Consider the following 13,645-nt stretch of genomic DNA (forward strand, 5'->3'; position numbering starts at 1 on the left):
AGTGAGCATCTTAATACACATCCCAGCGGCAGCAACATTTGCATATTATCGAACAACGACTGCGTACTGCAAAGGCTGCAAAGTTATTTGCCTACATCTTTGTATAAGACCACAAGCAATGATTTGGGTGGAGGCACTATTTAGAGATGTTACGGTGAGAGGTTATCTACCTTATTCAGGGCCGGACTGGCCATCTGGCACTTCTGGCAAATGCCAGAAGGGCCAATGGCCACGTGGGCCGGTCCAGCGCTCACTGATACACGCTGCCGCTCAGTCCGGCGGCAGCGTGTCTCAGCTGTCAGGAGAGGAGAGCGCCCGCCAGCGTGGCTGTGCTCTGATTGGCTCACGAACCGGCGGCTGGTTTGAACGAAGTCCGCTATACGCCACCGCGCCAGACACAGCCGCGCTGGTGGGCGCTCTCCTCTCCTGACTCACCCGTCCCTCACAGCCGGAGCCCGGAGGAGAAGCAGCAGCAGCAGTGCAGCAGCGGTAAGCAGCTGCAGCACTGGCTGCTGTGGGGGCAATTGGCTGGCTCTGTGGGGCATTTGTATACCTGTCAGGTATACAATTGCCCCCACAGTGTCAAATCCACAATTGCCCCCACAGTGTCAGGTATTACCTGACACTGTGGGGGCAATTGTGGATCTGACACTGTGGGGGCAATTGTGGATCTGGCACTGTGGGGGCATTTGTATACCTGGCACTGTGGGGGCATTTGTGGATCTGGCATTGTGGGGGCATTTGTGGATCTGGCACTGTGGGGGCATTTGTATACCCGGCACGGTGGGGACATTTGTAAACCTGGCACTGTGGGGCATTTGTATGCCTGGCACTGTGGGGGCATTTGTATACCTGGCACTGTGGGGGCATTTGTATACCTGGCACTGTGGGGGCAATTGTGGATCTGGCACTGCACTATTGGGGGCATATAATGTAAATTTCGGCTCATACCGTGTGCTATAATGTAAATTTCGGCTCATACCGGGTGCTATAATGTGAATTTTGGCTCATACTGTGTGGTATAATGTGAAAGAGGCACCAGTACTAGATAGTATAAGGGGTCCTACTATTGTGGTGCATAATGCGTATAAGGGGTGTATGGTGTGGTAAACTACACTGAAGACCACGCCCCCTTTTGAGTGGCCACGCCCCCTTTTCTGGAGCGCGTGCGCCTTTGGCGCGCGCTTAATTACAAACTTCGCATTTCCATACCCCCACTTAAAAATTTCCACTTCAACCACTGGTTGTGTGTATTTTAATAGAGAATGATGTACACTTGTATGTTGTTAGAATATTAATTATATTTGTAAGAGCATAGACTAATAAGTGGGAAGAGTCAGGAATAGTAAGGGGTGGAGTCACAGAGGTGGGCCTGTGTGCTTCAAAAATGCCAGGGCCTATTTTTAGTCCCAGTCCGGCCCTGACCTTATTCCATTGCCACACCCCCATCCACTACAGGTTGCAGTGATAGAGTGTTACATGTACTTGCCCATAGATTGAGCTCTGCTGTGTATACTAGCCACTGAACTGTACAAACACAGAGTGCACCCATTTCACAAATACGAATTGATGTGAAATATGGCATTGTTTATTATTAATGTGTGTGACTAATATTACTAATGTTCCTGTGTATAAGAAGAACTGGTGTTCTAACTGTGTTTCCTTTTAAACAGGTTGAACATGTTTGTCACTGGTGTCAAAAGCAGCACAATTCAAAATCTTAGGAATGTTATATCATAAAATAGCATTGTTTGCCTTAAGGGAGAACCCGCTTGGAAACGTCACATCTCTTAGTGTATGTAGTGTTATGTGTATACAGAAAGCATTCGCAGGGAAATACTCTACTACAGACCCTCACATGAAAACCTGAAAAGCACAGTGATGGATCTACAGGTTACACTGGGGTTACTCCTAGCTGTGTCGGCTGTTACAGCTGCTCCAGGTATGATCATGATGTTATTGCTTTGTACCTTTATTTAGATACCTTATGCATACTACTAACACAGGAGTTACGATATAGCAGTATATTACGCATATTAGTGACCTTCTGAATTAGTAACCATGGTATTTAAATTAAACGAATATAACTGCAAACTGTCAATTTCTTTATGCGGGTTCAGTATGATTTTTATACATATTACTATAATTAACTGTATTTACACAACTATCAATATAATGAACATTTAAAATTACACACAGAGTAGTCATAGTAAAACACATACAGAGAATGTAGTAGTCATATTATTCAACCCAGGCACAAGGAACAACACACGGCATTACTGTGAGTAATGGTGCTGGTGGTGATTTCATAGTAGCTACTTTTACATATATAACTTGTGTTAATGATGACATTAAATATTTAGTCATAGGTAATAAAAGACTTGGGGGTGTATTTAAGACCCTTTGCATTTTTAACTAGATAATTAGCATCTCTTATCGCCTCTGTTTGAGGGAGATGAGGAATGTTTTAATGGGACAATTTAACATTTCTAATCCTGGGACAGCTACTGTATGCCGAGAGGCAGCTGTCCAGACAAATTACGAAAAGTACTCTTTCTCCCTGGGGTGGTTTAATAGAGGGGGCCTGTGTGCAGACACTGTGCAGCCCCCCTCGCTGACGCATGTCCCGTGTAGACTCTGGCACCAGAGTCTACTGCGCATGCGCTGATCTCCGGGAACATGGCACTCACTCCATTTTCCTGGTCATTATTATTATTATGTTTTATTTATAAGGCCCCACAAGCGTTTTGCAGCGCCATACATACGGCACACATTCGAACAATATATGGTACACAGAACTTGACATTACAGTAACTGAAAAACTAAAACAGCACAGGTAACAGCACCACAATTCTCAGTACACAATACAGCTGAGCTGTAAGGAAGCAAAGGAGTACTAGATGCACGTGAACAAAGCGCACCAAACAGTACAAACAATAGAAATATATATTTGATTTTTATTTGTCTGTTTATATACTTGTAGCATGGTTCAAACTGCATGGATCACAGGGCTTATAGATGCACGTGAAAAAAGCGCACTAGGGTAAAGCGTAGCAAACAGTACAGTATAGTGCAGCATACAGCAGCATGCCCCTTATACAGTCACTAAACAGAACACAGCCACTTGTGAGTCTGAACATAGCACAGCCAAGACAGCAAAGTACAGCGCAGCATTCAGCAGCATGCAGTGTGCCCCCATACACAGTTAATATACAGCACAGCCACTTGTGAGACTCTGGACAAAGCACAGCCAGCATAGCAAAGTATAGCGCAGCACACAGCAGCGTGCAGCGTGCCCGCTATACATAGTCACTATACAGCATTGCCACGTGTGAGACTCTGGACGCAGTACACCTACTACAACAGAGTATAATGCAGCAAATGGCAGCGTGCAGTGTCCCCCCTATACACAGTCACTATCCAGCACAGACACTTGAGAGACCCTGGACACAGTACACCCATTATAGCAGAGTATAACGCAGCAAATGGGAGCATGTATTATACTGAACTGGCGCAGAGTCCCGGCTGCAGCGCATTATATAGAATCCAAATCCCATGAGAATCCGACGCCAAGAGAATGATGTTCGGCCTCGACGTGGGATCCGAGTCTGGCGAGAACATCCGACCGGACTTGGATCATCAATGTTCAGAGCGCTCATCTCTAGTATAGACAGTTGCTGAGTAGGAGAAAACTGTAAGTGAAGTGCGAGAGAAGAGAGTTGTGAGAACAGGAGGGAAGAGGGCCCTGCTCCGAGGAGCTTACAATCTAGGGAGACAGACAGGTGACATGAGGCGAGAGTGAGCATAATGTGGCCTGATGGCATGAAGTAAGCAAGGCAGGGATGGCCAAGGCATGAGGCAGGGGTTAGGAGAGCATATTCTATCTGTCAACTGTGGATACAGAGGGCCTGATTCTGAGTCAGACACAACTGCAGCCGCGGCCATTGGTTTTGGAGGTCGTGTGTCTGTGCCTGGTGTACATCCATGTGTATTAGTGTATTAGTGTACAAGGACTGAGGTGCGCGCTTTCAGTATCTATAGACACTGCAATATCACTTGGTGCGTCTTTAGATGCCACAATCGGTCGCACCATAGAAACCCGCACCAGGCCTATGGAAGGGTCAGATTTTTCATCTGAGTATGGCTTCCAATGCGAACAATGATGCATCACTGTATGTAAACACTTTAGTGACACATCTGCAACACTTTCCATTACCATCACTACGGCAGTTCTAGTAGAGCCATATATATTAGATAATAATAATAATAATAATACTGTATATATTATATAAAGGTCGTCTGCCTAGTGCAGACTCAGTAGAGAGCTGCAGGAAGGTCCCACCCCCTTCATCGCCTCATAGCACTCTCTAACTGGCCAGACACCACAGTTTATTCTCTGCCCCAGCTAATCCAGCCTGCACTGGCAGTCACTGATATCTGTCATAATGACAGGGCTGCCAGTTCTAGGCTGCCCAGTGGTATACGAAATTGCAGCCAGCAGCTACACAGGCTTTCAGTGACTGGCTGTAAGGTAGTTGGGGATGGGCACATGGAAGATCAGTGCAGGGATCCACTGTCATTCACCAGCGCCACTGCTTCCAGATGCTGATGCTAGTGGATCCTCCTCTCACAGTGGCGCACGCGGGGGGGGGGGGGGGGGGGGGGGGGTTCCAAGTACCTGGAACCCCCCCCCCGATGAGCTGAATATTGTATTTTTGAGACGGAGACACAGCTGTCTCCGTCTCAGTTCAAAGCCACGATCGCTACCGCGGAGCTGCTGCATTGATGCAGCATCAGAGAGCTACAGTAGCTCTCTGCTTATAGAATGTCCGGAGGGGTGGAGCTGTTGGCTGCGCATGCTCAGCCACAGCATCTCCCTCCATCCTCACATTGCTGCCTGCCTGCACCCAGCCCCTGATGGAACCCTATGTATGTATGTATGTATGTACTGTATGTACTTATTTGTAGTTATGTATGTATGTATGTGTGTTTGTGTCTATCTGCTTGTGTATGTATGTATGTATGTGTGTATCTATGTATGAATATGTGTGTGTGTGATTGTGTGTGTGTGTGTGTGTGTGCGTGCGTGCGCGAGCAGCGGACTTTGTGAGTAGATTAATGTATTAAAGTACAAAAGGCATAGTGTACCGACCAGGGTCGTTTTAAGAGAGGAGGAGGCCCGTGTTCAGGAGGAGGCCCGTGTTCAGCCTCCTCCGTCTGGCCCCCTCCTCTCTGCCCAGAGCGCTGTAGAGTCTGAGCACTAGAGGGCTCAGACTCTACTGCGCATGTGCTCTAACGGCGCTGCGGATGCCGGCGCTGGATTTTCGGAGGGGTATTTTAAAAATGGGTGCAGTGTGTGCGGTGGGGGCTGTACAGGGCATTTTTTTTCAAGGTGCTATGCTGTAGGCTTGACAAAAATGCCCTGCTCGGTGTTGACACGGTACAATATGTTTTTTGTACTTTTATACATTAATTTACTCACAAACACCGCTGAGTGCCTCCTGGTTTCTACTGCAGGGAGAGGGTGTGTGTGTATAATATATGTGTGTGTGTGTGTGTGTGTGTGTGTGTGTGTGTGTGTGTGTGTGTATGTATATATATATATATATATATATATATATATATATATATATATATATATATATATAAATATAAACACACACACACACAAGCACCCACCCTCCCACGGAAACCCCCCTTACTAAATCCTGCATTTGCCCCTGTCTCAGTGCTGCCTTACTGGGCTGTTCAGCTCTGGGGCTGGCAGCTGTCATCACTGTTCCCTCATCAGGTGGGTGCCAGTTTCCGGGTTGTCACCGCAGGCTTTACTTTTCACATAGACTGCTCCCAGGGATTGGCTTATTGATTAGGGGGCGGGCTCTCAGTAATCAAAAGGGAGCTGACCAAATTTGTAACTTGGCTACTAGTACTTGCAGTGGCGGCTGTCTGTACCGCATCAAGCCACTAGGTTCTCACCAACACTTCAGGTAAGAGTGGGATGGGGTTGGGAGAGGGGGCCCTGCCTGTTCTGTTAGCCCCAGATCCCACAATTTCTAATGGCAGCCCTGACCAGCAGCATGGATGTGTGGCTTCTGCCTGCCACAGTATGGTGTGTGGCTTATGGCTGCTCCAAGAAACAGTAACCAGAAGCTGCAATTGTCTAAGGGCAGGGTGTACTAACCTTCTGAAGTACATCCTGCCACACAGCTCTTCCGATAAAAAAACGTCCTTTGCGATGCGCTCTGAATCCTGGACTTCTGGGTTTATGACCTGGGAGTCCGTCCCTCACACAGCATGATGCTGTATGACACCCACAGGCTTCTATTGGGTAACATCAGCTATAGCTGGCGTTACCCTTCACTTAGAAGCCCCGGCATTGGGGCTTAGTACATTTGGAAATAAGAGGGGAAAAAACAGAAAACTGGGGTTTTACTGCATTTCTGCTTTAGTACATCCTGCCCTAAGTCAGTGTCTGTGTGAGTAAGATACGGCAAAAACAGGTATACACAAATCTGCACATTGGAGAAATAGAGGCTATTTGTCACTGCACTAACTGGGACACAAATGCAGAATTATGGATGTTATGAGTAGGTGGAATGTTACGGCTGATTAGCCTTTTATATATTTTCCTAGCATTTCATTGGTTGTTATATTGCTATAAAATATATACACATACTATATATATATATATATATATATATATATATATATATATATATATATATATACATATACATTTTGTCTTATGAGGCACTTTTAGAGTATTATAATATTTCATATTTTCAAGTTGACATAGCGCAGGTTATTACTCCTTTTTTTCGCCCCAAAAATCTATTTATCTGCTAAATATATTGGATACATATACCTCTTTAACTTTAGATAATGATATACCTCTTCACATCAACATTTGTCTCAACTGGTCTTCACAAGGTAGTAAAGCACAATTGGCCTAAATGTATTAAGCCTTAAAAAATTATAAAGTGTCATTTTTCAAACACAGCCTGTTACATGGCAGGTAGAAATCTGATTGGCTGGTCATTTATCACTCTTTATCCATCTCCACTTCATCACTTTTCAAGGCTTAATACATTTGGGCCCATCTCTGAATGGCCAAATTATCTCCTACATTACTAACTCACACTTCTCTTTTAGGATCCCCGCTTTTTTGGTACCTGTTAAATTATATAATACAAATCTCTTATAACGTGGCCCTGTGTTGTCTGCTTCAGATTTATGTTGGTCATGTTCAGATATACTCTGATCTCAGCCTCTCTTGAAGGCAACATATGTTATGATACTTACCGTATATACTCGAGTATAAGCCGACTTTTTCAGCATTTTTTTTTTGTGCTGAAAAAGCCACCTCGGCTTATACTCGAGTCAGTGGCAGAGCAGTGTGAAGGAGGGACACGGAGCGCACAGCGCGCGCCTCTCCTGTGTCTATTGAATATCTGTTGACCAGCAAAAATGAATGACAAGACATCTTCATTAAGACCAATGGCGGAACTAGTGAACTGTGGGCCGACGTGCAACAATATGCTTTGGGACCCTTCCCCCCGACCCCAATTCGTAAATGCTCCCCCCCAATCCCAGTGGATAGCATGACCATCATATAATACAGACTGTATCGATGGTCGCAATGTACTACAGACAGCGGTAGTGACCCCCATATACTACAGAAATTGTTAGTGAACCCCATATACTACAGACAGCATCAGTGACTGCCAAATGCTACAGAGAGCATAAGTGGGCGCCTCATAATAAAGACTGCAATAGTTACTCTACCAAAAATGTAGGGCAGGGCTCACAGCACTATTTAACATGCAGAAACTCCACTGATTATATAATTCCAAATTGCAGGCAATCAGGTCATCAGGTCATGCAATGTTTCAGGTTTATTATACGACTTTATAATGGGTAATAAACCGGAAACATTGCACGATCTGATGGCTAGAGAGTTTTGTGAAGGAGTACGCCGACTACCTGGATATATAAATATAGATTTACATTTTCTTATGTGTAGTACTACTTTAAACTTTGTTAACGTGCACCCACACACAGCAGGACTCGGATCTTGTTCCTTCGTCCTTCCTCCCAGCATTCATTGTGCAGCGTGACTAGACTGAGAGGCAGGTGAGGGGCAAGTAATGGTGCAGACGTGAAGCGTTAGTGGCAGCCGTCCCGCACTCCCATCCCCCGTAGCTGCTCCCCTGCTAGAGAGTGAGTCCCCTCATCCGGCATCCTTATTATTACGGCCCGTGGTACGGCGCAGTGGCGGCCTGCTTATAATGAGTCAATCTGACTCAGTATAAAACCAGCAGCTATGGGCCCCTTCAGCGCAGCAGGCCCCAGTGCGCTGCCCCGGCTGCACCGCTGCTAGTTCCGCCACTGATTAAGACACTTTAAGTAATCTTCTATGTTTTAGCATTTATTTGAAAGTCACTTTATCTCTAGATTATATACACAGTATATACATTGTCCAAAGATGAGGTGACTATATAAAGAGCACTAGGTTAGGGGCACCTGGTTCAGTTTAACTTCCTTGTTGACTGTGGTTTAAGTGTCCTTACTTTGGGCAATAACTATTTTGTTAAATATGATTGTATATTATGTCCTTATATGTTAAAAAAAACGAATGTACTTTATTATTCACAGCAGTATGTATCATGTTGCAGACAATTATTGCTTACTACACTAAGGGGGACATTTACTAAGCAGTGATAAGAGTGGAGAAGTGAGCCAGTGGAGAAGTGCCCATGGCAACCAATCAGCACTGAAGTAACATCTATAATTTGTATACTATAAAATGATACAGAGCTGCTTATTGGTTGACGGGGGAAATTTCTCCACTGGCGCACTTCTCCGCTCTTATCACTGCTTAGTAAATGTCCCCCTTAGGGTGTAGATTGAGAATAGACATAATTTCCACCCTACTGCCTCCAGTTACCTGGTTTCCAGGAGCAACAAGTAACAGAAGGTGGGGCAGCATTTAGATGGTAGAAAGAAGCGAAAGTATGAAGTATGTCAACATTCTATCTAAATGTTTGACACAAACTATTTCAAGGAAGTCAATTCCTTTAACACATTAAGCTTTCTTAGATGCATTTGCTAATGAGAATGAGTCAACTGAGAAGCATTGAAAGTCTTTTCTGTCATGATATTACTGGTTCTTCTCATGTTGCTGAACTGGACAACGCCTGGTACATTACAAAATGTACTGACATAGTTTTTTATGTCTATTTGTTTCAAATAAAAAACATATAAAAATAATGATGTAATGAACTAAAATTTGAATAGCTGAAGCTAAAGTTAAGCATCGGGTTTGTTTGTTATATTCTGATAAACCTTCATAACATGTCGACATGACTATTATCCCAGTCCTTGCCCTAACAAAAGCCAGCTGTTGTCTGGACTGGGCAGGTTATTATTTAAGATATCTTTGTTTTAATTATTTAAATATTAGTTCAATAGTGAAATAGGCCAATAAGGCTGCACTGGAACGTTGCTGTTTTTGTTCAAACTCTTATTAATGGCGGAATACTATAAAGAAGCTACCAGTCTTTCCACTGGATGCTTGATGAAGCAGTCTATATTTACTGATTTACAATTGTTTTATTTCATTCTCCCAGATTATTGGGTATAGGATTAGGAAAACATGCTGTCGTTTATTTTACATCCTTTTTTTCATCATGGGTAAATGGAGTTGGTTTATAGAGATTATCATACAGAATTTTAGATATTGGGGGTAATTCAGACCTGATCGTAGCAGCAAATTTGTTAGCAGTTGGGCACAACCATGTGCACTGCAGGGGTGGGGGGAGGGGGGCAGATATAACATATGCAGAGAGAGAGTTACAGTAGATTTGGGTGGGGTATGTTCAAAGTTCAAACTGAAATCTAAATTGCAGTGTAAAAATAAAGCAGCCAGTAGTTACCCTGGACAGAAACAATATAGCCCACCCAAATCTAATGGGCCCTACACACTGGCCGATCAGCCGCCGAGCTGCCCGACGGCGGATACGACCGACGAGCGACCCGGCGGCGGGGGGACAGTGACGGGGGGAGTGAAGTTTCTTCACTCCCCCCGTCACGCGGCTCCATTGAAGTGCAGACAAATATGGACGAAATCGTCCATATTGGCCTGCATGCACAGCCGACGGGGGACCAGCGATGAACGAGCGCGGTGCCGCGCATCGTTCATCGCTGGAGCCTCCACACTGAAAGATATGAACGAGTTCTCGTTCATTTATGAACGAGATCGTTCATATCTTTCAAACAAATCGGCATGTGTGTAGGGCCTATAACTCTCTGCAAATGTTATATCTGACATTATATCCGCTTAGGCGGCTCTGCAGGAGACTACATTTTCATCTTGTTTACAGTACCTCCAATTTACAAACATAATTGATATCTAGGGCCAGATGTAATGCCGTCCGAGTTCAGCGGCCATGTGGTATGCTGGCCGAACTCGGACGTTTTTTAAAGGGGCATTCACTTTCAAGGCAAAACCATGCCTTGTAAGTGATTGCCCCTTTAAAAAAAGTATGACTTTGGCCAGCATCCCGCATTCGGGTGGCATTACATCCGGCCCCATGTGTCCCTTAAATAATAATAGTCCCTTAAATACCATAGAGTAGCAATTCTCCTGCGTGCCAACATTACTTTTACACTGACAACTAAGGTTGCTGATAAAAATGGAGGGTACCTTATTCTCACTGGTTTCTTAGAGGACTGAGATGTCATGCTTTTGTACTTGTATGCCCTGTTGGAAATAAATATGTGTGTACAGATTTGATGATGTGGCAGAATTTCTGTACACACTGAGACAACAAACAGCCTAATTGTTTGATCAGCGTAGGGTTCTACTGAAAATAAACCAGGTACAGTCATACTTACTAGTAGATGGAACAGATCTTGGGCAGAGTGGTGTTTATTATATTACTCACCAGCCAGTAAGTGTATGCAGAACCAGATAACAGTGCAGGAATGAAAGTGATCAAGTTGAAGGGTAATGTCTTATAGGTCACTCTGGAACTACTGTAAGTGGAAGACAACTGTCTTCTACTGTGGCTTTGTAACACAGTGATAAAATGGCACCACTCATGCACAGTACTTAGGTCGAAGGCCTTCTTTGCAAAGGGAATTAAGCCTCTCTGGAGGAGCAACATGTACAGTAGTCTGCGCAGTACTGCTCTCCACTTTGAACACCCCCCCCCCCACACACACACTATAGTCTTCCCAATATTACACAAACTTTCAATCAAAGCTTCTCTGTAGAAATGTACAATAAACTTATATCGTAAGCGAGTGTGATTGAAACCTTTTTGTAAGTAGGATTCTCTTCACTGCCAGTGTGGTGTCTTTTCTTAACTCGCTTGGACCTCCTGTGGTGCTTGATGCTACTGTATGTAATAGATTGATGGCATCTCTATTATCTCATTCGATGTTGACTGTAACTTGTATATTCATGACATTCTTCAGATGTAAAACCTCCTTGGCCGATTCAGTTAATGCGTTGTATTTTACTTCTGTAGTAGACAATACTACTGGAGGCTATTTTCTACATGCCCAGCTGACCGCTGTAACTAATAATAGAAACAAGTATCCTGTATAGCAGGGGTGGGCAATTATTTCAGCTGCGGGGCCTCAATGAGAATTTGAGGGCTGCCATAGGCACGCGCCAAAAATGTAGGGGTGTGACTTCATGGGGAAGGGGCATGGCCACAAAATAATACAAATTCATATTAGGCTGCACAATAGTCTCTATTATTCAAATTACGCTGCACAGTAGCGCCACTTACACACATTACTACAGGTAGAGCCCCTATCACACATTTCGCCAGGTAGAGCCCTCTTTTACACAGTACGGCAGGTAGAGTCCCCTTTTACACATTACGGCAGAGCCCCCTGTTACACATTATGGCAGAGCCCCCTGTTACACATTACGGCAAGCAGATGTCCCTTTTACACATTACGGCAGGTAGAGCTCCCTTTTACACATTATGGCAGGTACAGCTCCCTTTTACACATTACAGCAGACAGAGTCCTCTTTTACACATTATGGCAGGCAGGGCTCCCTTTTACACATTACGGCAGTAGAGCTCCCTTTTACACATTACGGCAGGCAGAGTCCCCTTTTACACATTCTGGACCCCTCTCCCCTGGACCCATATAGCAGCTTCATACTCCCCCTCTCCCCAGAACCTATATAGCAGTCACTATAACCCCCCCCCCCCCCCCCGTCTCCCACGGACCCATATAGCAGTCTCTATCCCCCCCTCCTCTCTACTGGATCGTGTGCACTGCATATCTTGGACCCAATATTGATACACCACAGTTAGAAATCTGTTCACCACCTTCTTGCAAATGTTTACAAAACCACGAAATATAGTTCCAGGGTACAAACTAGCTGGGAGATCCTGTGTTGCTGTTTCTATGGATTCTATTGGGGAATACTATAGAAAGTTGAGCAGTTTGGATTTGTTAAAAACCAAACACACCTGAGCTTTGGGGTTTGTAGTCGAACAGAGACCCGGCTTGAGTCACTTTGGGTTGGATCTTGGATCTAAAAACCGAATCTTGCATGTTTTTGAGAGTATGTAAATCAATCCCTCATGATTTAAGCTGCAATTTCACACTGGAAATTAATGTTGTTGATGTTAAAAATACTGTAGAAACAACACAGATTCAAATGTTCTTTTTACCTGTTTTTATCAATTTTAAACCAAAAAACCAGGGTAGTTTTCTCAAAACCAAACAAAAATATGGAGGTCTGTGCACATATCTTTACTGTTGACATACAAGTGGGTTGGGTGCAGGATACCGGTAGCCGGTGTGCCGGCAGTCAGAATACCGACACTGGTATCCTGACTGTTTGTAATCCCGACAGGGGCAGAGGAGGCAGATAACCCTATCCCTCCCCCTAACCCTCCCTCTCTGCAGCATAAACCTAACTGTCCCTCCACACAGCCTAACCCTAACCTTCCCTGCCTGCAGCCTGACCCTAACCCACCCTTCCAGCAGCCTAAACCTAACTCTCCTTCCTGCAGGCCTCCCCACAGCCTAACCTTAACCCTCTCCCCGTAGCCTAACCCTAACCTCCCCAGGATACTTACATTTAGGATCCTGGCTGTCAGGATGCTGGCACCGGCATTCTAACATGTTGGGATTCCGGCATTGGCATTCCACACCACATCTCATACAACTTTTGTCGGAGCTCATGCCCAGTTCTTCAATAAAATATGAGCCATTCCTGAGGAAGTAAACAACTTTGTTCCCCGTTCTTTACATACTTTTAGAAATACATGGGGGGTATATTCAATTAAAGTCGGATCCATTCCGACATGCATTTGTCGTAATGGATCCGACAAGCCCTATTCAATGAGCGGCCAAATCCGACTGACGGATTTAGCCGTTCACGGTGTCCCGTCCTGCTGCTGCTGTCAGTGCCGGCCAGGGTGCGCTGTCAGTGGTGGCCGGGGAGTGCTGTCAGTGGTGGCCGGGTAGTGCTGCCGGGAGTGAGGAGCCTGGCCGGGGGGACGCCCTGCTATAGAGGTACCTGTGCCCTGCTGCCCCTATAGCCCACTGCCCCACTCCAACATCTCATCTTCTCAATCCGTCTTTTTTTAAAGTCGGATTGAGATTG

The 13,645-nt window shown here is 45.0% G+C and overlaps 1 protein-coding gene across 1 annotated transcript in view; it reads left to right on the forward strand.

Annotated features, from left to right (window-relative positions):
- The first annotated feature begins 1,815 nt into the window (after positions 1-1,815).
- The window catches only part of LOC135050906 (uroplakin-3b-like), a 79,311-nt gene continuing 67,481 nt past the window's right edge, over positions 1,816-13,645 (forward strand). Inside the window, exon 1 of the mRNA XM_063957163.1 lies at positions 1,816-1,942. Coding sequence (XP_063813233.1) covers positions 1,882-1,942 — 61 coding nt within the window. The 5' untranslated portion in view covers positions 1,816-1,881. The remainder of the gene's footprint in view (positions 1,943-13,645) is intronic.

The sequence above is a fragment of the Pseudophryne corroboree genome, chromosome 2, assembly GCF_028390025.1.
Source record: "Pseudophryne corroboree isolate aPseCor3 chromosome 2, aPseCor3.hap2, whole genome shotgun sequence".
NCBI lineage: Eukaryota > Metazoa > Chordata > Amphibia > Anura > Myobatrachidae > Pseudophryne > Pseudophryne corroboree.